General features: G+C 31.9%; 1 protein-coding gene across 4 annotated transcripts in view; it reads right to left on the reverse strand.

The window, feature by feature from the left end:
• The window catches only part of rdgA (retinal degeneration A), a 281,671-nt gene that overhangs the window by 7,097 nt on the left and 247,991 nt on the right, over positions 1 to 26,583 (reverse strand). For all 4 annotated transcript variants that reach the window (XM_088225784.1, XM_088225782.1, XM_088225783.1 and 1 more), the window contains exons 6-14: positions 10,850 to 11,024; positions 7,947 to 8,160; positions 6,860 to 7,052; positions 6,404 to 6,506; positions 5,323 to 5,513; positions 5,151 to 5,248; positions 4,477 to 4,605; positions 3,558 to 3,834; positions 1,346 to 1,561 (exon numbers count right to left, since the gene is read on the reverse strand). In XM_088225784.1, coding sequence (XP_088081910.1) covers positions 1,346 to 1,561; positions 3,558 to 3,834; positions 4,477 to 4,605; positions 5,151 to 5,248; positions 5,323 to 5,513; positions 6,404 to 6,506; positions 6,860 to 7,052; positions 7,947 to 8,160; positions 10,850 to 11,024 — 1,596 coding nt within the window. The remainder of the gene's footprint in view (positions 1 to 1,345; positions 1,562 to 3,557; positions 3,835 to 4,476; positions 4,606 to 5,150; positions 5,249 to 5,322; positions 5,514 to 6,403; positions 6,507 to 6,859; positions 7,053 to 7,946; positions 8,161 to 10,849; positions 11,025 to 26,583) is intronic.

The raw sequence follows: 26,583 nt of genomic DNA on the forward strand, positions 1-26,583 counted from the left end.
GTCTATTCTACAAATATTGTCAGCATCTAGTGTAAAGATTACTATGATGTTTTAAGGCTCCGATCAGCAGCAAGCATGTTAATTTCAAATCACTTTACATATTTTTTTAGGTGAAATAAAAAGATTTAACTGTACATTTTAGTGTGAGTAAAGAAAATTCTGAGGAAACATTGTATGTTATTTTTATGTACAAAATAAAAATATTGGACTAAATTAAAATTAGTTCTATTGTAGATTATCTATAGTAAGAAAAGATAATTAGTAATAACTTTAATATGTGGTTTGTTAAAACAGAAGTAATTCCCTTAAAATCACCCATGAAAATGGCTTTTACCCTTGCAACTAAACGAATTGTTATATTTATCGTAAGATTTCACTGACTAAACTCATTTTATATTTAAAAACAATTTTTGTTTTAAATGAATTTTTATTTTAATTATATATTTTTTGCACCACAACAGGCCTTGAGTCCCAATTACAGTGGTGAATTACAGCACAGTACACCAAGGCTTGATAAAAATCACATTTAATTCTCATGTTCTCACCGAGAATCGAACCCAGAACCTTTCGTGTGCGAGTCAAGTTTCTCGACCACTACACCACAGAGACCGCCATATGAGGCCGCATAATGTTGATGTTAACAGATTAAATCCTGTGAATTCAACATTCATATCTATCTTTTTAAGAATGAATATGTTATTGCAGTTACAGAAAAGTTCTGCAGTTCATATTATGTATATTAATATCTCTCCAGTAAGAAATTATTATATGGTAAAAGTAATATTTCTATAAGAGAATAAAAAATAATACATTTGTGTTTATTTAACTAAACATTGTAATTACATGTTTTTAAATTGTATAGATATATGATTTATTTCATTTCACTTTTATCAAATTTATTTTAAACAGATGTAATGAATAGCTGTTAATTCCATACTTAGTTTACATAATGTCTTGCAATCAAATTATATTGAATAATTTAATAATAAACCAAATAAATGTTATGCCTAAATATGAACAATATTCTCAGCTGTTTTCTACCCATACTAAAGATGCCGTTCCATATATATATATAATAATAAAATGTCCAAATTGTAGGAATCGAACCACATCTTTATGGCCTGCAACATTGCTCTTGTCTCTCACAAAACTATTGAAAATATTCAATAGTTTTGTGATACAATAGTAAAAAGCTTTACCAACTGATTAGTTTCACTTTACTTATAAATCATTCAATAAATACAATAGGCGTGCATACTTTCACTACTACTTACTATGTACCTACATATATTGATTTATTGTGCAACCACATTGATTGAAACTCTTGATAATTAAGTTCACTTACGATTTGAAGTGAGTTATGGAATCCCTCAGGAGAAAGTCATCCCTGGCATTCCGGAGTGGGTGAGACAAGGGTAGGGCACCGGAGAGGGGGCTGAGGGGGGTCAGGCTAGGGGGCTCCAGCTCCGGTAGGACGGGGAGGGAGGGCCCCATAGGAGACTGGGGTGTACTGGGGGACAGCAGCTCAGAACTCTTTGCTGGACTTCCCAAACCAGACTCACTGGAATAAAATTATTACAAGTACAATTGAATGAATATTTGTTGCTACAGAGAGCGAAAACATAAGGTCATAAGCCCTGTAAATGCCTAGACTTCCATATACCTTTTTCAAAAATGTTTTCTCTCTCTGTTGCAACAAATTTAGATCTAAATTATTATTACATTTTTTGTCCTAGCTTTCATTTTCTTTATTTGTATTTTATTTCAATTGTGCCTTATGTATAATAAAGATTTGTGTTTGCCATTTTTTGAACGGACTAAGACTGTTAATAAATAAATAACTCCCCAGGGAGGAAATCCAGCCAGTCTGCAAACATTAGGACATACTCAAAATATTGTAAAATGAAATGTTTTTAATTTATTGAGTTAGCGTTCATATTGTAGAACTGCATATAATAATTTTAATATTGAAATCAATCACTGATTTAAGTCTACTAATTTTGTTTATTTTATTTTTTAAAAACCAAAAATTTTACAATTTTTTCGCTTTGTAAGGGCACTCTCAAACAAATCATGGTTTAAAACAAACAAAAAGTTTACTATTGATTCAATAGTAGATTTAAATCAGTGATTGATTTTGCTATTTAAATTAAAGTACCTTGAAATCGATGAGTATAAATTGAATAGATTTTTAAGGTAAGTTAATAAAATTTGTTCATGTTCATGGTCATTAATCGATTGAACGAGTTAACCGAAATCGCATTAACCATTTACTCTGGATGACTCATTTTGCTAAATATTTATAACCAGAATTAATTAAACAAATCATCGCATCACTCGACATAGTAACAAATATATTATATATAAAGTTTAAAATATGAATTATGTATAATATTAATGTATGTGGCTAGTAGTGACCCACAGAAACAAGATTTTCGTCCGAAACTGAAACCGAATTTCGGCTTCTGTTCTAGTTTTGGCCAAAACCAAAACTTATTTAAATAAGTTAAAAATCACTTTAAAATGCCCAAAGTTATGAGTTTTTATTGTAAAGCCTTATGAGTGCATTAAAATAAGTGGTAAATAAAAAAAAGTGATAAATTTAAAGAGGGAATTTGTTTTTTTTAAGCGCTTTTTGGTTCCTCGTTATGTTATACCTTTAACTTATATCAATGTTAGCTATAGGAAATTTAACTTATTAACTTTAAAGGAATTACAAAAATATAAATATGAAAGATCTTAGAACTACTAACTAGTCAACTAATCACAAAATCAGTCTAGTTTTAATTTTTATACTAGGCAATGGCAATACAATAATGAATTTTTTAATGGATATCGATCCAATATCTCTAATTGTACTATATGATACTTCCATAAAAAATTAAAAACACTTTTCAAAAGTCTGCTAGTAAAAAGATATTTAAAATCGGTGGTGAGGAGAATCAAAAATGCGTGTCCAATGTGGGCGAATGCTTAAAAGGGAGGCTTATTACACATGAGAACTAACAACACTCACTGGCCGAAAGCTGAAACAAACTAAAGGCCACAGGTCACGCGGCCGAGTCACAAGCCATAAGATGCACCCGAGTACAGCCACAGGTTTTGCCCAAACCGAAGTTTTGGGTAATTTTTGTCTGAAACCGAAACTGCATCCAAAATTTGTTTTATTGGCCGAAACTGGAACCGAAACTTCAGTCAGTCACTAGTGGCAAGTGACAACCCTAATGTTTGTGAAAATTATCTAATTATCTAAGGTATCTCAAATGACAAATGGTGTATTTATTAGACTTTTTCAACATAATATGTTTTTGATAAATTATTTTACATTTCCTCTTTCTAAAAATTGCCTAAAATTTTGCAGCTTACTGGGAACCGCCAAAGCAATACAAAAAAGGTAAAGGTGACTGGAATTCAAAACAAGCTGTTTATTTTGCTGTCTTTAAATGTTTAATGAGCTGCCAGAAAATCTCAGGGAGGCTAGAAACCTCTCCACATTTAATAATGATTGCAAATATTGTAAGAAATAAAGATACAATACAAATATGGTAAAAACAAACCTGTTGTGGGATTGATCTGGAACGTCCAGTGATACTCCCGCGCTGGGTGTGTCCATACTGTGTGAGATGTCCAGGGAGATGGAGTGTCCTGTAGTCGTGTCGAAGGACATCGGTCCAGCAGACGACTCGGAAGGTCCAGTGGTGGTGGTTTCTGTGTCGGGAGTTAGAGGCGCTATTCCTGTGTCCAGAATGAAGAGACACTCGTGTCCAATGTCTGAAACATAGTGGAGGTTCTCCTGGGCGCGATCTACTCGGAAAAACCGTTCAGCCGTGCATGCTAAAATTAAGAATAAATTATGTAAAAAAAAAACAAAATTATTGGAAATCAACTGCGATATTTTTTAATAGTAACACAAAATAAGGCTATGAGAATTTTATATAAAAAATAAAAGATACAAAAATATTAAATGAATGCTAAATGAGACAAAAGTTATGACAGTATGTCAATCAATATTTTTTTATGTAATGTTTTTAATTTATTAACTATTATTTAATAGTTTATTGGGACAAATATGTTTTTAATATTTATGTTTTTTTTAATATAATGTATCAATATTGTAATAACATGTGCATTGAAGAAAGGTTTTATAATTTATTTATTTTTAAATGTAGTGTATTGTGCAAAGTGTACTGATATCAAATATAAAGTTTACTGATAATTAGATTAAAGCTAATATTAGAACATTCATAAATTATGTATGTACTAGTTTAACAATGAATAATAAAGTAAAGTTTAATTTAAAATTCACAATTTAAAAAAAACTGATTCGGATGTCTTCTTTTAAAAGACATTATCTTAAAAAAATAATAAATATTTTACATAAGTTAATTTGATATGAAAGTTCTCAGAAATATTGAGAGTAAGGTTATAAAACTAATATAATTAATTGAAATACGATTACGAGCATTTCTCACTTACAATCAACAAAGCACCAATCAGCAGATAGTGTTGGCAAATTAGGATTATCCTTTACAAGATTATTGATAATTCCTCTAACTTGCTCCAAATCGGCTACAGGGTTAACTTCAATATTGCCAATACACTCCGCTAAAACATAAAACACAACCGTATTACACATTTGATAGAGATTTGATTCATACTAGATTAGAATCGAAATGGGAAGCCCTACATTAAATTTAAATCTAATTAAGAATATATTCTCATAATCACTGTGACATATTGGCGGCTTTCATGTGCACAAATCAAATATATGGACATTGGAAGGAAACAAATATTTTTTCAAAGATAAGCACGGTACTCTTCTCAGTAATTATTTTCTTTATTTCTAATAAATAAAACAAAGTATGTGTGAACATAGTAGATGCGTTTTATCAATCTATATAATTCATGATATTTTACTTTCGGCCATCAACTAAGTAATGATTCACATTTCATTTCATGTTTTCATTTGGTGTCTATGTTTTTCTGATACCTTTTTAATTCATAGATTGAAAAATGAGATACAAAGCTAATGAACGATGTATGATATCATAATATTTGATTTTACCTGGGATGACGCATAGGGCGAATGATTTTTTTTAATGCTAAATTATAGGGATTATTAAAGATAATTATGTATTCTTTAAACTCACCGGTTTGCTTCAAAAGATCTTTGTCATAATGATGTTGCTCGTAGTCTAACATGGTTATCAAGTATATAGAGAACTTGAGTTGGTCTAATGTTGTTTGCCTGAAAACAAAATTAATATTACTTTCATGTTTGTTTAATTTGGAATAAAACAACAAAATATAATCTTCACTTACTGAACATTGATCCTGCCTGGCTTTCTCTTTGCTAACATGGTGGCTTGGTTTAGTCTCGATAATGTAATAATAGATGGCGCCAGTTTACACGCTTCACCATCAACTTGCATAGGAATAGTTTTGGATGTTATAATCTTCGCTGTTTTACATTGAGTTATGCATGTTCCATGACCTCCGGCTTGAAGTAATGGCTAAGAAGAAAAAATAAGTAAGGATCGCTCACTTAATGATAGCGGGAAGACTAAGTTAGATTTATCATATAAATAAAAGACGAGTGATACTTAGATCCACAAATTTGTAATAACCAGTAACCGGTTTAATCACTTTCGCTACATTTTCGAGAATGGTATCTGTACTATAAAATTAAATCGTGAGGTAATTACTACACACAGGTAACTTCAAAATCAGCATTTTTGAGTTACCCACAAAAAACACATATTTGTATCTTCCTCAGTGGATACTACAAATAAACAAGTTATGATTAATTTAAATCATATTTTGATGATTTGAATGCTTGACTTGTATATTTGTAGCATTCATGGAGGAGGATAAAAAATGTGATTTTAGTGGGTAACTTACAAATGCTGATTTAGAAGTTACCTAGTTGTAGTAATTAACCTCCAAAATATATTTATAAAAAAACGGTAACGGTAAAGAATTCAAAATTATCTATGGAATAGTAATTCAGTTTTATTATTTTTGTATGAAGGGTATTTTTACAAAGGTACTGGGTATACAAGAAACAAGATTTTATATAGATTATTTTATCAAGTTCATGAAAATACAAGAGTTTGTATCCCTTCTTTTATCAAGTTCATGACTTCATGACATCCCTGTGAACCTAATCCAGATGAACCCAAGTTTGTGGTAATATATTACAATGAACTTCTACCAAGAATTTTCACAAACAAACTTGAATATAACTTGACAAAATTAAGGTGCTTATAATAAGAAAGAAAAAAAACAATTTGGTATAAGATGCCGACAAGACAATATGAGTAATCTCATTGAATACACAATTATTTGTTTACAAACTTATATTGTTGTCTTTATTAAAAAACTCAGTAAATATAAAACTCACCAACTGATATGTTGTTAGTCCTACTACTTCTATTAATCCATCTTCTGTGGAGGGTTCAGAAGTCCCTCCCGACTTATTCCAAGGATGTGTACCTCCTCCATAGCTAAAATATATGTTGTTTGTAAATAAAATACCATTTTAATGATAAAGTGGTCTAGGTGAACTTCCAATATGAGGTCTATGCAAATCTGTGGTATACGTATTAAATGAATGAAAGTAAATCATTACATTCAGATAAAAAGTTAAAACCATTTTGACATGTAAAGAAAAAAACAACAATCTGAAACTGAGATACGCATTAATCTAGAACATCTAGAATAAAAGCTTTGATAATGATACATTCATCAAATGTTTCAAAGGGATTACGGTCATATGACTGAATATGATGTTAAACACAGCCTGCATGAGTAATAATCAAAGCTTGATCCAACTACAAAAAATACTCAAAACCCTTACCTGGGAATATTTAAGAAAACTATCGCGTGAACCCTGTGTTCCTTCAGCTTTGGAGTGAGATCTCGTCCATCACACTCGAGGGTAACCAATTCTGCCAGTCCTTTCCATTTTCTCTGCATAAGATCTTTACCTCCAGCTGTACCGTAAAAAAGTTTATTCCGTATTCTGGAATTGAATTTTTCAGGGTGGGCCTCTGAAAAAACAATCAAAGTATGATGTATAAAATTCTGACAAGACAATATTGGTTATCTCGTTGATTACACAATTATTTGTTTACAAACTTATATAAAAAAAATATAATTAGTATTTGCATATTTAAGTTTTAAAAAATATTTAAATTTTGAAGCCATTTATTAATATCCGTTCAATAAAATGGGAAGTTGTGGCGAAGCAGAGTTCTAACTTTGGAGGTCCGATTCGGAGTCCATGATACTACCAAGTGACCCATGACTACAAATCAAATCATTACATTAACTGATTCAATTTATTTGCTGGTTTGTTTCTTATAAGTACTAAAATATTTATATTATGTATTTTTTATACATGTGTAGGTACAGTAAAATTTCAATTATCAAGATGAACGAGTGCCAAATTATATTGCTTTTGAAATGATAAATTGAATTGATTGCACAATTAAATTAAAATTAAAAGCTTCTTTATTTTTTATTTTCTGGTCTGGATATTTGGCAATCAGGATAACTGGAGTTCGGATAAACGAAGTTCAACTCTAAATATGCATGTGTATATGTATGTATGTGTATGTATATGTATGTATGAGTATGTGTATGTATGTGTACGTATGTGTAAATTTGTACCTACATTTAATCGTGCAGTAACCTGTGTAAACAATCAGTATACCCGTGTAAAACTGATAAAATCAGTATACTCATGCATAGGCCTATGTTTTATCCTGTTTTTTTAAGAAGAGAAAAAAATCTAATAATTCCAAATTTATGTTTTGGCTCCCAAACTTGCGCAATAGTTATCGCACTTTATATGTTTTGTGAGATGATTTATGGCTCTATAACATCATCCAATATATTTGTCACATAAGAATGTTAAGTAAAAAAATATTTCATTAAATTACCTCTGGCTTCATGAAACTCTAAAGCAATATGAGCGTCTACGCCAAATGAAAAGTAGTTGTTAACAACGTTTAATGGTAAATTAGGTTTTCCAGGCTGCTCCGTGTCAGTGGCTCCAGTATTAGGCTCTACCTTCAATTCCCAGCGATCCAATAGAACTGTATCACTGTCTCCAATATTAGCCAATATTTTTGATATGGGCTCATCTTCATAACCCTGAAATCAATATGCAAATGTTTTTATTACCCTCTAATTGAATTCATATTACACTATAAACAATTTGCCAGTGTCCGGGCTGGTAAAGAATACATTGTGTGGTTGAAGAAAAGTCCACTTGGTAGTGTACTGGTTGGCGCGTTTGCCTACCATGCTTGAGGTCCTGGGTTTGATCCCTGAAAGGGTCGACATGAAATATTTGTTAATAAGGTGGTTTTCACATAATGTTTCATTTTTCCTGAAGCGAAAGACTGATAAACTTTTTTTCTGGCAATCCATCCTATAGCTATAGAGGATGATTTCTGCCATTACAAATTAATTAAAATCACTAAATAACTGTTGACCTAAAAATTAATACCGTTTTCATTAATAAATTTGGCAATATGAACTATTCCTGGAGTAAGACTGCTAGCCCTGTAAAAGATCATCGAGATACGCTGCATTTTATTTAATAATGCAGTGCCCTATGCATCACCGGGTGCGAAGAAAGGTTTGATAATGATGATAAACAACTAAGAAGTTGAGCGGAAAATTGGATTTTAAAATATTTATCTGGACATGATAAGAAAACGAATAATTTAACTATAATTGTATGGTGACACTTTTCCAAAATGTACGAAAATTTGAATAGGTACCGATGTAAATACAAAATGGCTGGATAGCCATGATCGCCAAAACACCGTAACCAACAAAAACAATATTTTATGGGAGAATATGTTTTGTGAATTATTAAGGAATATACTTTAAACACCAAATTTTATTTTAAATAAATTGTTATCAATAAAATAAATTTTCAAACTCAAAGTGTATTTCTAAATAATTGAATTGTGGCCACGTAGAAAGGGTATAAAAGATTTTGTTTTTTGGAGTAATTCAACAAAAACATTTAGGCAAAGCTCTGTTAAGTCAGTTTATTTTTTTTTTTTAAAACAAAAAATTGCTTATTTCACAAAAGTGACAATTATTGTCAATAGAACCTGGTTGCTGTACACATACCATTTTGCATTTAAATAAAACATTTTTTAAAAGTTTGCATGGTATATTGGGGATAATTTAATGAGGAAGTTCAGTGGTATTTATTTATTTTGTTATTAATAGAATATGAAACTGAGCCAATTTAAAAAAAAAAATTATATATCGTATTACCAGCGCTTTGATTTTTCAAAGTTATGTATTTCTAAAATAACTCCGCGTGTGACGTCAGAGGTTCTTCTCTGTCAGTTCTTCCGATTGGTTCGTTTACGATAAGCAAAGCGGATATCCTTCTCAGCTATCATATCACTGGTTGGTTCATATGAACCAGTGGCGTCGTTCAAAGTAGTGGGTTTTTATTGAAATATTTTAAACCTTTTTTTTGTACATTTTCAAGAAACTTTGCGGTACAATTTAATGCTCAAATTTTTGCCACACGCAAGAAAACATTTTTTGTATCCAATTTCCCGAAGGGCTGAAGTGCCTCATTATGAAGACAAAATATTATTCAGTAAAATATTGTTTTTGTACGTTACGATGTTTTGGCGATCGTGGTTCGACATTTAGAATGCGCGTAGTAAGAGCGTCATTGTTTATCCTTTTCATATGCATTAGTTGGCCAAACATCAACCAGCGTGATTGATGGCCATATAATCGAACAGAGTAACCTTCACGGGATAAATTAATGATGGTGTTATAATCTTCCCACCAAATCCCAACGCCTTGAAACTGTTGTTTTCATCAAGTAAAAAGAATAAAATAACAAAAAATAAAAACTTGGGTATCCACGCAAAATCATTTATTTCACACGACATGATTTAAAGGATTTTTAAGACGTAAAACTTTAACGAAATTGCAGCCCGAAAAAAACAAAAAAAAAATTGTTCGGGTTGTGGTCCTGTGGACTTACGGACCAAAGGTCTGTGGTTCGAATCCCACTCTACCCCAACTCGATTCCCATTTTCTAATAGTGAGTTATTTACAAGTCGTTGAAAATGGCCCTCAAAATGAAATATTTGGGTTAATCAGAAGAACGCAAATATTTTTTTTTATAAAAAAAATTAAATATTTTCACTTGATTAAATTTACTCTACCTACAGATAAAAAATAATAATTTAAAAGCTACACTTCCTTATTGTGATTTTTCTTACATTAAAACGTCATATAGTGTTATTCAAAATTGTTTTAATTTTTTTTTACTAATATGTGATGCTTTTTTAGTTTTTATTTTCTCTTTTTTTTTACAGGTTCAAAATATTTCTATCACTAAATATTTAATTTTTTAAGTATTTTTATAACTAGTTATATTATTTTTAAACCGTGTATCCTTTTTTTTGACTCCTTAATTTGTAAATAACTGTTTAGTAATAATTTCTTTTAAATACTATATTTGACTTATTTCACTTACATGTATGTATTTTATTATATGCAACTTATAGTGCCGTTTATTTCAATAAAATAAAATCGTTATCATTATCCGCACCCAGTGGTGCATAAGACACTGCATTGGTACTCCGACCGCAGAGTATCTGGATGATTTATGTTACTTGGAAGATAAGGTGATGATTTCCATTTTGTGGATGTTACCTTGGCAGTAGCCTTAGAGTCGAAATCACTCGCCCGGGGTTCTGTTTTTATAAAGATAAGTAGACCGTAGTAAAAGTTGCAAAATTGAGCAATTTGACGGTTTCGCTTAAAGAGTAAGGAAAGTACTCACCCCTCCCCATCCAAGCGCCCTGGCCAAATCGTTTCCGGTACCCAGCGGAAGTACTCCCACGGCGGGCTGTGGCTGCAGCCCTATCTGGTCCAGTACACTGAGGACCCAACCGACAGTTCCGTCTCCTCCACACGCCAGCAAACGCATGTTGGGTACTTTCCGAAACAACTCCAACCTGGGAAGAAAAAAGACAATTATTGCACTTATTAATAGCAGTAGCGAACGGAGACTTTTTTTATAGGTAAGCTACAATTTTTTTCATAATTTGTACCTGCATGTACATACATATAAGGTACACGGCTTCGTTTTCTATGATTTCGTGTAAAAACAACTTCATCCCTCCAGCTCCAGTTTCACCTGCTGACAACAGAAGACGGAATACCTAGTTCTCTTAATTAAAATAATTATTACCAATAATCCAACAAACAAACAACAATTAATAACATCGCGAAATATGTGGGTATATTCTCCATTGTTTTAGTACAGTACATGTATGCAAAAGTTTTTTAAAAAATATGTCAAAAATAAATATAATAAAATAATTATATTCATAATTCCTTTACGTTTAGCACTGATTAAAAACATCGTATTTATTTTTTTTTATTTACATTTTATGCTGAAAATATTTGCTAATTAAAAATAAAATAAACATATTATTGTAAGACGTCACTCTCCATTATGTACAAAATAATTGTTTTTTTTCTTACGTAATGGAAAACGTTAAAATATAATTATTTCTGAAAAACTTTTAGATTATATTTAGATTTATTTATTTATGCCAAAATACATCGTTTTAAATTTACATATTATATTACATAACATAACAATAACATTCATTAGACATATTCGCAATAATATTGCAACAAAAATGTCACGTGACCGCCGTCAGCTTCGTTTCCTTCTAAACTAAAAATGAATAATTCCAAAAATTGACAACACTGAACGCAGTGCCACCAGCTAAGATGCGCGGATGAAAAAACTGGCGTCTGTCATCGTCGAAAATGGTCTGTACGGAATAATGTTCTAAATGCTACTCTCCAAATAGAGAAGCTTCAAATAATATCTGTAATCTGCGAGCGAACTCAGCAAGGAAAATATACCTACTGGGTTTTTGGATGTTAAAATACAGTATACATTTTGTATTGAGAAATAAGCTGCAATAATCGGCCAGTTTCATTCACGCATTGAGAACGAGCTATGCACTGGGTGCGCCTTTAGATGCTTATTATTTGAGGAAGATATAAACGGCAAAGTATTTATAATAAATAAAGATTATTTAAAGTTTTCAAATTAAAATTTATTATATTATTTATTTAAATTTGCAACGTTTTTGTTCCATGCGATAGAGCGAAATGCCGTCACTGCAGTCTGGCAAGGCCTACTACATACCCTTGAGTCTGGCGCCTAATTACTCGCTCAAACCAAAAGAGAGATGGGAAGAGTAGCCAAATGAAATAAGTAGGCTTAAAAATTGTGATAACGTTTTAAAAATTTAGATTACGTTAAAAAAATATCACTCTTCTAAATTTTTTTTTTGGTTGGTTTATTCATAACTATTTCAATTATTTTATTTCCGGTGAGATCGCGATAGTAAAATGTATCTCGGGCCGAGGAATTCTGAAATAAATTTATCAGTATAATTGGGCGTTCGGCTTTTTGTGTAAAATAAAATCAATTTAAAATTCGATCAACCAGCAGGCGCAGCTTGTTTTTAATATTTCTTCCAATAATTGTAACCATGATACCAGTTATTTAATTTGCGCAGTAAATTTATATTTATAAGGATTTTTTGTGAATTCATAGCGGAGATATAACTCATTTGAGAAAATTTTCTCTCAGAAATATTATGGCAGATGTCGTTTCCGCCTTGGAAAACCATTTTTTCCGTTTTTCAAAGCCGATAATGTACCAGAAGCTCATCCGACATCAGGTACATTATCGGCTGTAATTTGTTTTTTTATGAAGCTACAATATTCTCATACCCTTATTTTAGAGAGGGTTGTTACGCTGAAATGTTTCGTGCGGTTGTCAGATTCGCTTTATTTTTGGCTACTATATTTACTGTCGAGCAGCTAATGCACCCGTTTAGAAAATAATGTATTTTTAAATTTCTCCCTAGTTAACAATATTTCGAGCAACAATAATTTCTGTAGACATGTAAGGTTCGCGTTATCTAAAACATTTAAGTTTGTAAGTGAACATTCTTGGTGGAAGTTAATTGTAATTTATTATATAAATAAAAGACTAGTGATACTTTAATCCACAAATTTGGAATATATGAATTTATTTTTATATAACTTTGAATGATCTATCCTTACCTCTGTTTTGTATGAATACATTGGACTCCTTAATAAAGATACCAGTCTCGAAGATGTCGCGAAAGGGATGAAACCGGTCACTGGATAGTATGATTTCCTAATTTTGCGCGCGTTTTACCAGACTAGAGCCTTAACACGCAATGTTTTCATCAACATAATAAAAATAATTGGGTTGGAATTACAACACTTGATTTGATATAGAAAATAAAAAGCATGTGTCGGAACTCTTGTACAGTGGGTAACCTCAACAGAGGAGATGAAAAACGAAACCTTATTCGTCATTTGTCGTGTAAACAAAGGCAAAACATTGTGAGCCAGTCACTTTTCATTATTTAAGTTTTTTGGGACTTGGAGCAAATTTCGAGCAAGTTAGATGTTATATCCAATGAAATAATACGCCTTGGGACTTGTAAGACCCGAGGGAATTTAATTGTGTTCCCCTTCTAAAGTAAACTTTTTCTTGACAAAACATCATTCGTGCATTATTGCTGAATATGAGTATTTATTATTTTATTTAAACACTTTATATACATAAAAGGTTTACATACATATGCATAAGGGCGGCAAATTGCCTTTTGCCTAATAGGCAATTTCTCCCTACCTACCCAAACCGTTCGCTTTGAGAAAAGCAGTGGTATATGAACATATTGTAGGTATATTTTAATATTTGCATTATAAAACAAAACACTGATATATATTTATGAAATAAAAATTGACTAAATATCTACACTATACCATAAAGAGAGGAGGGGACAAAGAGGGAAGGAAAAGGGGAGGAGAAAGGAAAAACGCAAATATTCAGGATGTGATATTTAAAACGTGATTTTAATGTGAATAAACAAGCGACGTCTTTGACATTAGTGGGAAGATTAAGTGAGGAGGCGAAAAAATTAGAGCGATGAATGGGTATTGAAAGGGTTCTCTCGTTACGCAGGCACTAGATGCGAGTACTACAGACAAACAAACACAAACCATCACGCCGTTTCCCCGTAGAACCGTAGGGGAACCGGAAATGTAATAACTCCAATCTTCGAAACACTTCATAAACTCGATATTTGGGATAGCCTGTAGCTTTTTCAGCGATACGATTTTAATGTCATATATGCTTGTAAGACAGGCGCCGTGGCGGAGTTGGTTAGACGGCTATCTGTAAAACTGGCGTCGCGGGTTCGATTCCCGCCAGTTGCAAGAAAAAAATCCAAGAAAGATTTTTGGTCTGGCCTCTATTTTAGAGGCTTGTCAGCAGGTGGGAAAGAGGGGATATGGAAGGAGGTAATGAAAAATTCACAACACTCAGACCAATTGAGAAAAAAATCTTTCATGGATTTTTTTCTTGCAACTGGCGGGAATCGAACCCGCGACGCTAGTTTTACAGTCGGCCGTCACGACGCCTGTTTTTCTATAATTGTGGTTTAAAACTTTTGTCCAGGACACAGTCGATATACTAAATAACATTCCCTATCACTTAGATCAGCCAGAGACATGTCATAATTGCCTAGTCTTCCTTAGTTCCTTCCTTCACCGGGGAACTATTGTATCTATGAATAAATAAAATAATTCCCAGCTGTGCCTCGCCGAGACTCCCGAGTCTATGGTTCCGCGTTAAATTACTAACGACAGGTGACCGCCACAATCCCCTGCCTGCCATTGAAGTGGACACGGAATGATTGTAAAGGGACCGCGATATGTGTACGTGAGGGTGTTAAGCTTTCAGCCTCTCAGTACTTATGCGTTTGCGGGCGAGCTTTCGCACAAGCCGGGCCGCATTGTTTATGGCGAGGGACTCATGAATTTATTGTGCCACAAAGGAACAACTTCATTTACTTCTGCGAGTATCATCAATTTTATCACTTTGTCTGGTTACTCTCCAAAATTAAGAGGAAATGCGGTGACAGAGAAATTTGATGAATAGGTATTCCCATATCGGATATCCTCCAAAAACTTTATTTTTTATCAGTTCTAAATGCTCAATAAAAAACATTAAAATATGTAAATTGGAAAACAAAATTTTATTAGATTTATTAGTTTTTAAAAAACCTTAGAATTTTCTTTTAAAACTTATAAATTTATTGGAGTCATGGTATGGTGACCTTTTCAGGTGGATCACATCATATGTAACGAACATATCGCAACCGGTTACTATAAAAGGTTTCCAGTCTTCTTTAAGACTAACTTCATTGGGTATCAAACAAGGTTCTCATTTTGGTCCATTATTTTTTATTTTATATATTAATGACATGGTACCATTGCCAATTCAATAATTACAAGGTAGAGAGAAGACATTTGAAGATAGACTCCTTGGATAACAGAAGACAGATCTCTGACTTAATGTTTTTATTCAAACTTTCCAATGGCATTACTGACTGCCATAATTGACTTAGTTTAATTAATTTTTATGTACCCTTCAAATGTACCCGTCACACCAAATTATATTACTGTGCTGACGTAAGCACTAATGCAGCAAAACATTCATGCAAACATAGAATTTGCAATTTGTTTTTTATTTTATTGTTTATGTATTCATACATATAAAAAAAATTAAAAGGCACTTGTGCCGTATAATTAATCAATATATATTTTTTTAAATATATATTACAAGAAAATAATAATATATCCCTAACTCTACGAAACTAAGAGCCCTGTGTTGAGTTGGGATACACATAATAAAAAGTAGAAGCATGTACATGATTAAATAATAACAAAAATTAAAATTAAAAATGATTACATAAACATATATTTCAACAAACATCTGGACAATAAGCTTAATAATATAATTATTGTAGCCAATGCGAGTGATATATTAAACTTGAATAATAATAAATTCAAAAAGGAAATCAGCGATAGCATTTAGGTATTATTGTTGTGGGTGAGTAGTGATAGATAAATACATTTCTATTATATTTTTTCATTCCTATTTTTATTTTAAATTTACAAAGGTACATATTACGTACTAACTTTTTTTTTCCAAATTTGATTCTTTTGTAATATAACTTGTGACGCGTGACGTATATTGTAAATTGTATGTTTTAAATCTTTTTTAGTCAAGTATTAAGCATCTTTTTTATTACAACTGTATTATTGTGTATATGACTAGATTTTAATAAATAAATAATATAAAAAATATAAAAAAGTATTTGAACATAATTTTTCTGTCACTCTCTAACAGATATCTCTAGATATTGTGCGAAAAAGACAATTGCACGTCGGACTGATTATGCCTAACTAAAAGCGACAAAATCAAGGTTTCGCTGTCATGTTTACCGCACCCCAAAACCGAACGGATTTTGTTTTTTTTTCCAAAGAGTATCGGAATAAAATTTCCTGTGTCGGTACAAAGGCTTCCAGTCTTGACACGAATCTGAGTATCTATCAAGACTGAAACTAGATTCGGACCCCAAGTCCCGAAATTTCGAGACATCGAAACTATAGCTTGATAAGTTGGAACGATTACATAATGTTTTGCGTATCTTTAATCTTCGCAAATTCGACCACATAACCGAGTATCGCACGCAACTACACTGGCTCAGTATCAGGCATAGAAGAAACATTTACATTTTGTGATGTGAAATAGAACTAAAACCCTGGACGAGTGTTTTCGACTCGATGGATGCCCTCGGGTAAAAATCCTGAAAAAGGAAATCAAGTTCAAAAGAAAAGTTCGCCTTCTAGTACAGTGGTTGGCGAGTTCCTTTACCATGCTTGTGCTCGAGGTCCCAGGTTCGGTTCCTGGGAGTAAGTTTTAGACTGATCACCTTTTCTTCCTGTAACAGATGATAAAGATGCGCTGCATTTGAATTAACACTGCAGTGCTCTATGCATCACGCAGAGCTGTTGAGGGAGCGATGATGATGTTTTATGCCTTGGCAAGGGCAACTTAAAGACATGTTCAAACTACGAAGTAAAATGGATACTCTCCTAAAGAAAATATTACCGCGACAAACACTGATAGTTGAAGATGTTATGTAAATCTTTTCAAATTTTGATAAATACACGAGAGAATGATGTCAACCAGCAAAGCAATCAAAGCAATTGAAATCACTCGTATCATCCGACGTCACTCTCAGAACGGAATTTCTTATCAAAACCTCAGTTTTGTATTTCCATAAAGAATCAATACCGTTTGCTTAGTAAATAGGCGGCGAAAATTTTAATTCAATTCTCAACAAATTATTTTTTACGAAAAGGCCTTTTCATCTGTCATAGCAATCAAAACACGGCACAGATCTCGGCTTTAAATAAATATCATTTCTTGTCTCGGAGCAATTTCATTAGAGCCAAATATACAAGCAAACGGGAACATCAATCGAGCTAGAGATGTACCTATAATGCTAAATCTTGAAATAATTAATCCATTTTTAACATTGTGCTGTTTTTACATTTTCGTTTTATTAATAAAGCTGTTATACTTTGGTAACGATTAACAATTTTATTTTGTACATATAAACGACGGACATTATTTACAAAAATATCAGTTACATATCACATGACATTTATTTTTATTAGCTAAGTGAATGTTTATGACGTGAGCATCATTAAAAACATTATGCTACAAGTAATTCACCGCGACATACTCGTATAGTATTATAAAATAAAAATGGACATAGGTACAGTCATTTCGGGTAACATTGGACCACTTCAACAAGTTTTTTTCTAATATTTTTTTCATTGGATTGAGCCAGCTGCAAATTTATTAATTATTTGGTGTTCTGAATGCTTTATATAAATGAATTTGACCACAAAATTTATAAAATTACATAAAAACATAACTATAATTATGTTTTATAGGTGGTCCAATGTTATATTGATTTTTGGGTAACTTTGGTCTATATTTTTTTGATATAAAATACTCTTCTGATCCAAAGCATTTAAAAAAAAAACATGAATTACTTACTTTTGGGCTCGAGCCACCGCTCGTACCACCGTACCACACAAATAAAAAAAAATATTTTGATAAAGCTTTTTTATTCTATTAGAAAGTAATCAGTCATATATAAGTCAGGTTTTTGTCCAATGTTTTATTGAATTCCAATGTTACCCGGAATAACTGTACTTCAAACACTTTTTTAAAACGTAGGCGTCTGAGATCACCTGATACATTTTACCTTACAATTTTTACAAATGATATGGCACATTTAACCCTCTTGCAAGTATGTTAAGACTCTATAACAAAATAGAAAAAAAAGTTAACATTGACATTTATCATGATAGGAGCAAATGATTATAAAAAATATTATTATGTATCTTAAATCAAATGCCTAATCCTTATTTTTGTGTATGTATATTAATTTTAGTCTATTTTATTACATCTTATATGTTTTGAATTTCTCTTTTCTTTTCTTAAAAAAAAAATGTAGTTTCTTATGTTTAACTCAATTTTATTTCTTTAGCTAAACTTAATCTTTATTATTACTTAAATTGATTTTACACACTTATTTTATATAATTTATGAAAGATGGTGGAGTTCTATAATTGAGAATATATATAAAGAACGTTAGTAATGCTTACTTAAAAAAATGTATGTATTTTATGTATTCTTGTTGAACTTCCAAAAAAATAAAAATAAATAAATAAAAAAAATAAACAAATACATTTAAAATTTGTGAGGTCCTAAAGTTTGGCAACCGCTACTTACGTATTTAAATATGTAAATGTATAAAATAAAAGCTCATGAATAGGTAGGTACAATATGAACATTATTAATTATTGTGATGTCCCTAGTCTCAGACATGCAGATTTATTTACTTAACTATCTCTGCTTCATAAATACTCCCGATCGATGTTAAACCGACTGAATTTAGTGCAGTGTGGTGATAACGTTAACAATAGTTAATTGCAGCCTGCAAATGTATTGAGTCGAAAAGCTTTCGGTTGACGTAAATATTTGATGACACTGCTGCATAAGGGGTGACCCCTATAAAAATATTTTTAATTCAAATATACGTTGAATAACGTGGTATAAACCATAAAATTATAAATAAAGTATACCTATAAATTAAATCTGACTTTAAATTACAGGTTATATTTTTTTTACGTACATGCCCCTTGATATATAAACTTTAAATCTCTCAGGTAAAGAGAGACGTCGAATGAATTTACTGGAGAATATAGTTATATTAATTTCTTAAGTAAGCTTATGTTACAATTGAACGTAGTTATGCAGAAAGCAGCCAGTCGACAATTTAAAAAAATGAGATATTGATGTTATCGGGTGCAGTAAGGTCAATTATATATGTTCTGCTAAAAACAGCCAGACCGCTTTCATACAAAAAATTGTTTTAATCGCCTTCTGAAAATGGTGTCCATCACACAAATGGTATATCTCCATTTTCAGAAAACAGCACTAGAAAATCTTAACGAATTTAAAAATCATTAAAACTGGTCAAATAAATAATTAAATTCTTGTTTGTTATGTAAAAAAAAACTAATATATTCCTTGTTTATAATTTGTTAAAGTCAAAAACGATCCAACTGTTGTGGAGATTTGTTTATTCACTCTTTTCACAAAGGTGCTATTATCTCAGTTTCACTTTTCTATGACTGGCTGCTTTCTGCATAACTACGTTCAATTTGTACATAAACTAATATTATAGTCACTTTATTTTATCTTACAGTAAAGAAAACATTAATTTTCAAATTCATTCAAACTCTTTTCATTATTCATACATTCAGGCATCTCACGATATATTTTTTTACTTTTATACATAATGCATATTTGGGATTCTGTTTTTTTGATGGCAGCCTTATTTCACCATTATTTCTAGGTACATGCTCATGATTTTTTTTATTTATACTTCCTAAACTACTATACATTTTATTTTATCACATGTTGCATATTATTGTGTGTTACATGATATATTTTTTTAATTTTTCACCAAGCCCGGTTCAGTGAAATATACCGATTTCAAATGGATTCCGATTTAGAATAGATTACGTCATAAAACAATGTAAAAATTATTGTAATGTAATGACAATGTAATATTATGATTTTTCCATCAAATAAATTTATTTGCAATCAAAATCGAATGAATAAGAATTTATAAACTTGGTTGAGTTTAAAAAAACTAATTAATCTAGAGCAAAATGTGGGATCTTTCTCTTTATAATTTGAATGGTCCGAATGATGATGTGATTATTTTTAGCTCACAAAAGAACCATTCGGAAACTCCATTGCATGCAAAAGCTCGGTCAAATTATGCGAATCCAGTTATTATAATTGAAACCGATTCTGCCAAGGCGAAGAATAATAATGCACTAAACTTGGTGGCGGGCAGTCTCCTCTCCTCTAACGGGAATAGAAATGGGCGGAGATTAAGCCATCCCAGTGCCGTGGAAGGAAGATCTGATAGGATCTATTTCCAATTTCACGACGGAATAACGGCACCCGGGAATATACAGAAATCAGGAATGAAGTCGGTCGCTGGAGCTGACATTGCACACGATAACTGTCTTATTAAGCACAATACAGTAATTATGTTCACCGATGCATCGCGATGTAGCGAATTTTCTACAACTAATTAGTTCGTTTGTTTTTTTAAACTCGATTATTAGACTGTAAATAGTATTATGTATTTATAATATTAGTTTTGTATCACTCTTCAAAGAAAGGAGTGCTCTCCCGAAGAAAAAAAAAGCTGTATTCTTTTAATAGTAACTAGTAATTTGTGTAACACTAATAACAATGATTTTTTTTTAATTATTTAAAAAGCAGTTTTATAAAGTAAATGCTGATTGAATCAATTAAATTATAATAATTTCAATTAGCAGTTTACAGTAAAATCCTGGTACTGACGCTAATATATGGAGGTTAAGTATAGAGTTGGAAAAACAAGAGTGAAAGTAGGCTGAATGCTGTCAAAATGTGATCTCTCGGGCAAATGTGTGGTAAAACTATGTATCATAGGTGCACAAATGCCGAAATCCGTGTAGCATACAAAGCTGAAGCAAACAGTATCGACACAATTAAGAAACGGGTGCTGCGTTGATTTGGATATGCTGAGCAAAACATATTTACGATGCGAGTGTTGATGGATGCAGAAAACGAGGAAGAGCGAAAAAGACGTGGCACGACTATATCCAACACATATTTAAAGGTGGGCTTTGTCAAAAGTCGGAATAATCGTCGTGCGTGCATGAGAAGAAGAAATGTAGAGAATGCAAGAACTGTATGCAACGACAGAGTGGTGGCCGTTTTCATAAAATACTATCGGGAAAGGATGCTATATGACATCGCGCTCCTCTCGCCGCTACACGTTGAATAACACTGATCTAAAGTCACGTAATCGATAATGCGAATGTTGAGCGGGGGAACGCATGTAAAATTTAACGCACGATATCCGGATTTTTGTGGTTATTGCGACCAAATAGCAAGAAGCACACGTGCAAACTGACCTACGTATCAAAGATAATTAGACTATAGAGCGATGGATTATAATGTTTGCTGTTTGCACGGGGGAAAACAAAGAAAAAATTGAATTTTAATAGAAAGAATTCGGTAGAATAATATTTTGATCCATTCTTAACTTTATGGGGTGGGATTATGCAAAAATGAAATCAATATGATGATTAGCAAAAAAGTTATTGAAAAGAATATTCTACTGGGCGACCCTAAATACTAGATACCCCCTTTAGGCCCGGACGCATTAAACTGACATGCATTCATTAAATGCTTGTCTGTTGTATACAAGGCAGCCAAGGAAAATTCGGTAAATACATTTATGATTTTTAATTGCCGTAAAAACCTTAAAAACTGATATAGTGAAATACTAAGCAGTTGCTCCTGATCGCTTAATGGACTTAGCGATATTTTCATAAAAAGGATAATTGAAAAAAATACACAACTTAGTCATTTGCATTGCATTCAACCTTGTGAAATAAGCATTTAAGGGCGTGAGTCGCACTTTATTTTGTAATAAATGGGTAGCATTGTTTTAATGAGCCATTGTTTTCGTCAATATTTGCCAGGCACTCGACGAAATCAGTTCCGCGGAGTGTAAACTTTTTGCATTTCGGTAGTTTTAAAACGTGTTCAAATTTGTAGTGTGATTAAGTTTTATCTTTACTAAAAAATAAATAATTTTATGAATATATAATTGTTTTAATACATAAAAACTAAATAAATTCATCCCAACATCGTGACTAGACATAGTGATGGTGGAATGTCCCATGTTTGGGGTACCATCAAAGATAAGTGTGATTATGCTACCCACCATAAAATACATTATTAGGAATATACTTCATGTGAGATAAACTTGCAAGATCTAAAGTCTGGAGAGCAACCACGGATTACAGAAGGATTGGCCATCGTGAAGAGAGATGTGCAAATAATTTGGGGAACCGCTTCAATACTTACTGTTAGCCACATTTAATTTAGTCGATTACTTAAGACATAAAATGGTGTATTTCAAAATACTAATATTTTAATAATAATAATTTTATTTCAAACTGCAGAATCCAAGAATACATAATTATTGCCTGAACCTTTAACATCGGGATCAAAGAGGAACACTTCACGACTTCCAATAATTTTAATTTTGTCTGACCGATTTGGTTTTCCAGATCGATCAATTGCTCTGCAAGACTTAGAGATAGTGACACAACCTACAAATGCTTGTTATGCCATCGACAAGAACAAAATATGTGATGCAAGTAATAAAGTTCAGGACCTCATGCGACAAAGTCTTCCAAGTGAAAGCGTCAAAAGCATTTATTTTGACAACAATTAGAAGAAAAAGAAACCTGATAAGAAAAATATTTGCGAACCAGGTTCGATTAATTTAGAACATACAACATCAATATCTGGAACTGGAAAATCTATTTTAGATTCGGTTGTCAATTATTTTTTTCACAATAGTTTAGAATTTTAAAAAAAGTACATCGGTTGCGATGGGACTGCGGGTAATACTTTTTAGAAAAATGGAATAATTTGGATATTATAATAAATATTCCAAAGGTTTACTAGCCAATCACATGCTAAAGAATAACCATTTAGGCATTTGTTAATCCACTTAGATGGTAAATTATATTTCGATACAATTGGAAAAGCTTTGGAGTTTTGTTGAGCCAGCCAAAACCCATGGGTTTTTTTTACCTGTACCTAGAACCCTACCATATATATTGAGGGAAATATTGTAATCAGTTTAAGCTGGAACTAAAAATATGTATTATACATATTTGTCAATCTGTTACTATTGGATACTGTTCGCCAGAAATCGCAAACCGTCAACCGGAAAACATTGTATACCTTCGATGCTTACCAACTGCGAATCATGTATTGGGGCTCTACGTTAGCAGTTGAAATCCGTCAAATACTTTAAAAATACTCGTGTACTATTTTGTATAAATATTCGCTCTAGTTATGGTTCGATATTGACGACAAGCATTGTGTGAGAATATAGCAAAGCATGTTTATGAATTAGTTAATATCTCTGGGGGTTTTATGACGAAATAATATCAATGATCAATGATCCTGCCATAAAAAATTGCTTTCATTGTCATACTCTCTCTTATGAAGATAACACTGAAAATGTTGTGTTTTTAGGATTATTTATCATTAAAAACAAAAAACATAGTATTAATCAGAGATTTTAAATACATGTATTTCTAAGAAGATTATTGTTTTCTTATTTGCATGACTATTTTTATTTTCATATAAAAGTGAAATTTGATATTTTGTGATAACTGGAAATTTTATTGGAAAATACTAAAATGTATAAATTTAAAACCTCGGTTAAGGGCCAAAAGTAGTTTGGAATATTTAAAAAAATAATTTTTACGTTCAATGTGATCCAAAATGCAACTTTTCTGACCCATTTCACTTAAATGTCTAAAAAAACTTCATACATGATCCGCCCACTCTAATCTACAGGGCTAAATCCCTGTAATTTACTGGTTTAAGTGGCCACTTTACACACTGTGCAACATTCACCATTCTTCCATATTCATCCATATTCCTTCAATTCATCCATCTGTTGATGCTTGTAAAGTGAAAGAACAGAAACCTTTATTCATCTGATTGAATTTAATTTAACCTTCAAACCAGGCAACGCTTAAAAACATTTTTCAATTTTTATAAATTACTTATCTCAGGTTACTCAATTACTTTCTCTAAAACGTTCTTCACCTCTGTTGTAAGATGTTTATATTAAAAGCTTCTTAGGGTATTGAATACAACCCTTGTCTACAAAAAAATTGAAAACTCAAAACATTGTTGAGAAAATACTCGGTTGCTTTTTTTGTTAATGGCTCTAGAATTCTGTTAAATAATATGACGCGTGTGTGTCATCGATCTATGGACAATGTGCACAATACAGAAGATACATTATTGTTTTAGTCCATACGAATAGAATTTAATCTATATCGCATTTTACTTGATTTTCTTACATTTCATTATAGATTTTGATAAATTAAAAATGTCTATTAAAAAATGAAATAAAAACTGTCACATTTGCACGATACTTTTTTTAATAAATCAAACGTTTCAAGATTTTGTAAAGCCATGTCTCTTAAATATCTCATGAAAGCCCAGTTTTATTATATTTGCTGTTGTCAGCACTTTTTAATCAAGTGAAAGTAAACGGGGTAGTGAAAAATAATATTGCGGAGTTTTTCATTTCCACCGCGCATTTGACGTTGTACATATTATGTATATACTATATGTACTAGAAAAATATTTTAATACTACAGTAACCGAGTGCCATTTATGCTGTTGGTTTGTAACGAGCGTTCGATACTCGGATTTGTACTGGGAAATAATTTACGGAGCTGTAGAAAGTACCGGAATATCGCCATGAAAACAGACCCTGGCCCCGAGATAGTTTCGGTTGGTAACCAAATTAGCTTTGAATAATTCGGCTGTGGCGGAGCAGAATTCAGACAAAAGCTTATTAGCCGGCCTCAGAATGTACGCGACTTCAATCACAAAACATCAGCTCATTATTCTTGGTTGCTTTGGGTTTTAATGGTATTGCCTTCAATAATTGGCACGCACTTTATTGATTGAACTTAGAGTATATATAATAAACGACAATTATACAATCTTCTTTGTCCTGGAAAACATAATATCATAATTTCAGTTCTATCGAAAGATGGCAAAACATGATCCTTTATGAGTCATTTATTATAAAACGATGAGAGCTTTTATGGGCTCTGAAACACCGAAGTTTTAGTTTACAAACTTAATTCTAGTGTCAGTAGATGCATTGAACATTTGTAAGTGCATGCTTTTTTTTCACCATAGCGCGTTTACAGAAAATGCTAAAAAAATCAGATGATATGTATATACTTATATACTTACTTATAACTTAATATGCTTTCAAAAAGGACAAATAATATTTGGCCACCTTTCGACAGAGTTATTCTTCGCATCTTTAAACAAAAAAATATTTGCATATGCAGGTACAGAGTGTGAAAAATTTAATATGTTATTTAAGTCGTTTTTTTTCGCATCAATTACAGTGGCGAATACGGCAACTACGGATTGCGAAAAAGTAATTTAATTTAAGTGATCTCACGAGGAATCGATCCCGTAACCCTCCGTACGTGAGTGGCACAAGCATCCTATCAATACAATACAACACTAACGGAGCCGCCTTTAAGAAACGGGAAAATATAAGGAAACTCTTATATCCGACATTATATATATAAATATTTTTGAAAGGTTGACATTTATAAATGTCAAAATAAAACATATTTTTATTTTAATATCCTTCGAAAAAGTTTTGAAAAGAAATCGTCAGAAATACGGATGAAAATTGATAACGTTGGAAAATAATGAATACATTTTTAGAAAGAAAAGAAGAGGGAAAAGCTTGTATAGAATTTATTTTATGTCTACCGCAGTCAACAGTTTCAAATCAAAACAATCTAATGGCAGATTTTTTTCATTTTAATGAAGTTTTGGAAAAGAGCTAGTTTTCAAATCAAATAATCTGTACGCGCATAAATGATGGATTTATGTATAAAATCTAATCTAAAAAAAAATGGATTGCACCTATCGGGGTAAATTCAAAAGGAAATTAAATCGCTTAGTTACATTCTCCCTCTTACGTCAAACATCAAGAGCCACTTAAGATCACAAACAGAATTACTAAGTTAATTTAAAATATCAGACGAGAATAAAACACGAAAGGTCTCATTTTATCTTAAAACGCAAGAGCCGGGGTATCTGGGAATCTTAGCAATGTTTCATCTCATCCTCCGGGGCAGTGTTTTCCAACCTGTGGGTTTCCAAGCTTGCGAGGGTCGCCGGACCTTTTTTTACTCGTAAGGGGGTCGCGTGATCGAAAAGGTTGAAAATCACTGCTCTAAGGTAACAAAAAGTCCTGTAAAATTACGTCAGCGAAAATAAATGAGACGAAAAAGATGACTGCGTCATTACTCCTTACCCCTTTCGCACAATTAATTCAACAGTTCAGAAAT

The sequence above is a fragment of the Micrasema longulum genome, unplaced genomic scaffold (genome assembly GCF_059751315.1).
Source record: "Micrasema longulum isolate JH-2025_06_02 unplaced genomic scaffold, ASM5975131v1 h1tg000386l, whole genome shotgun sequence".
NCBI lineage: Eukaryota > Metazoa > Arthropoda > Insecta > Trichoptera > Brachycentridae > Micrasema > Micrasema longulum.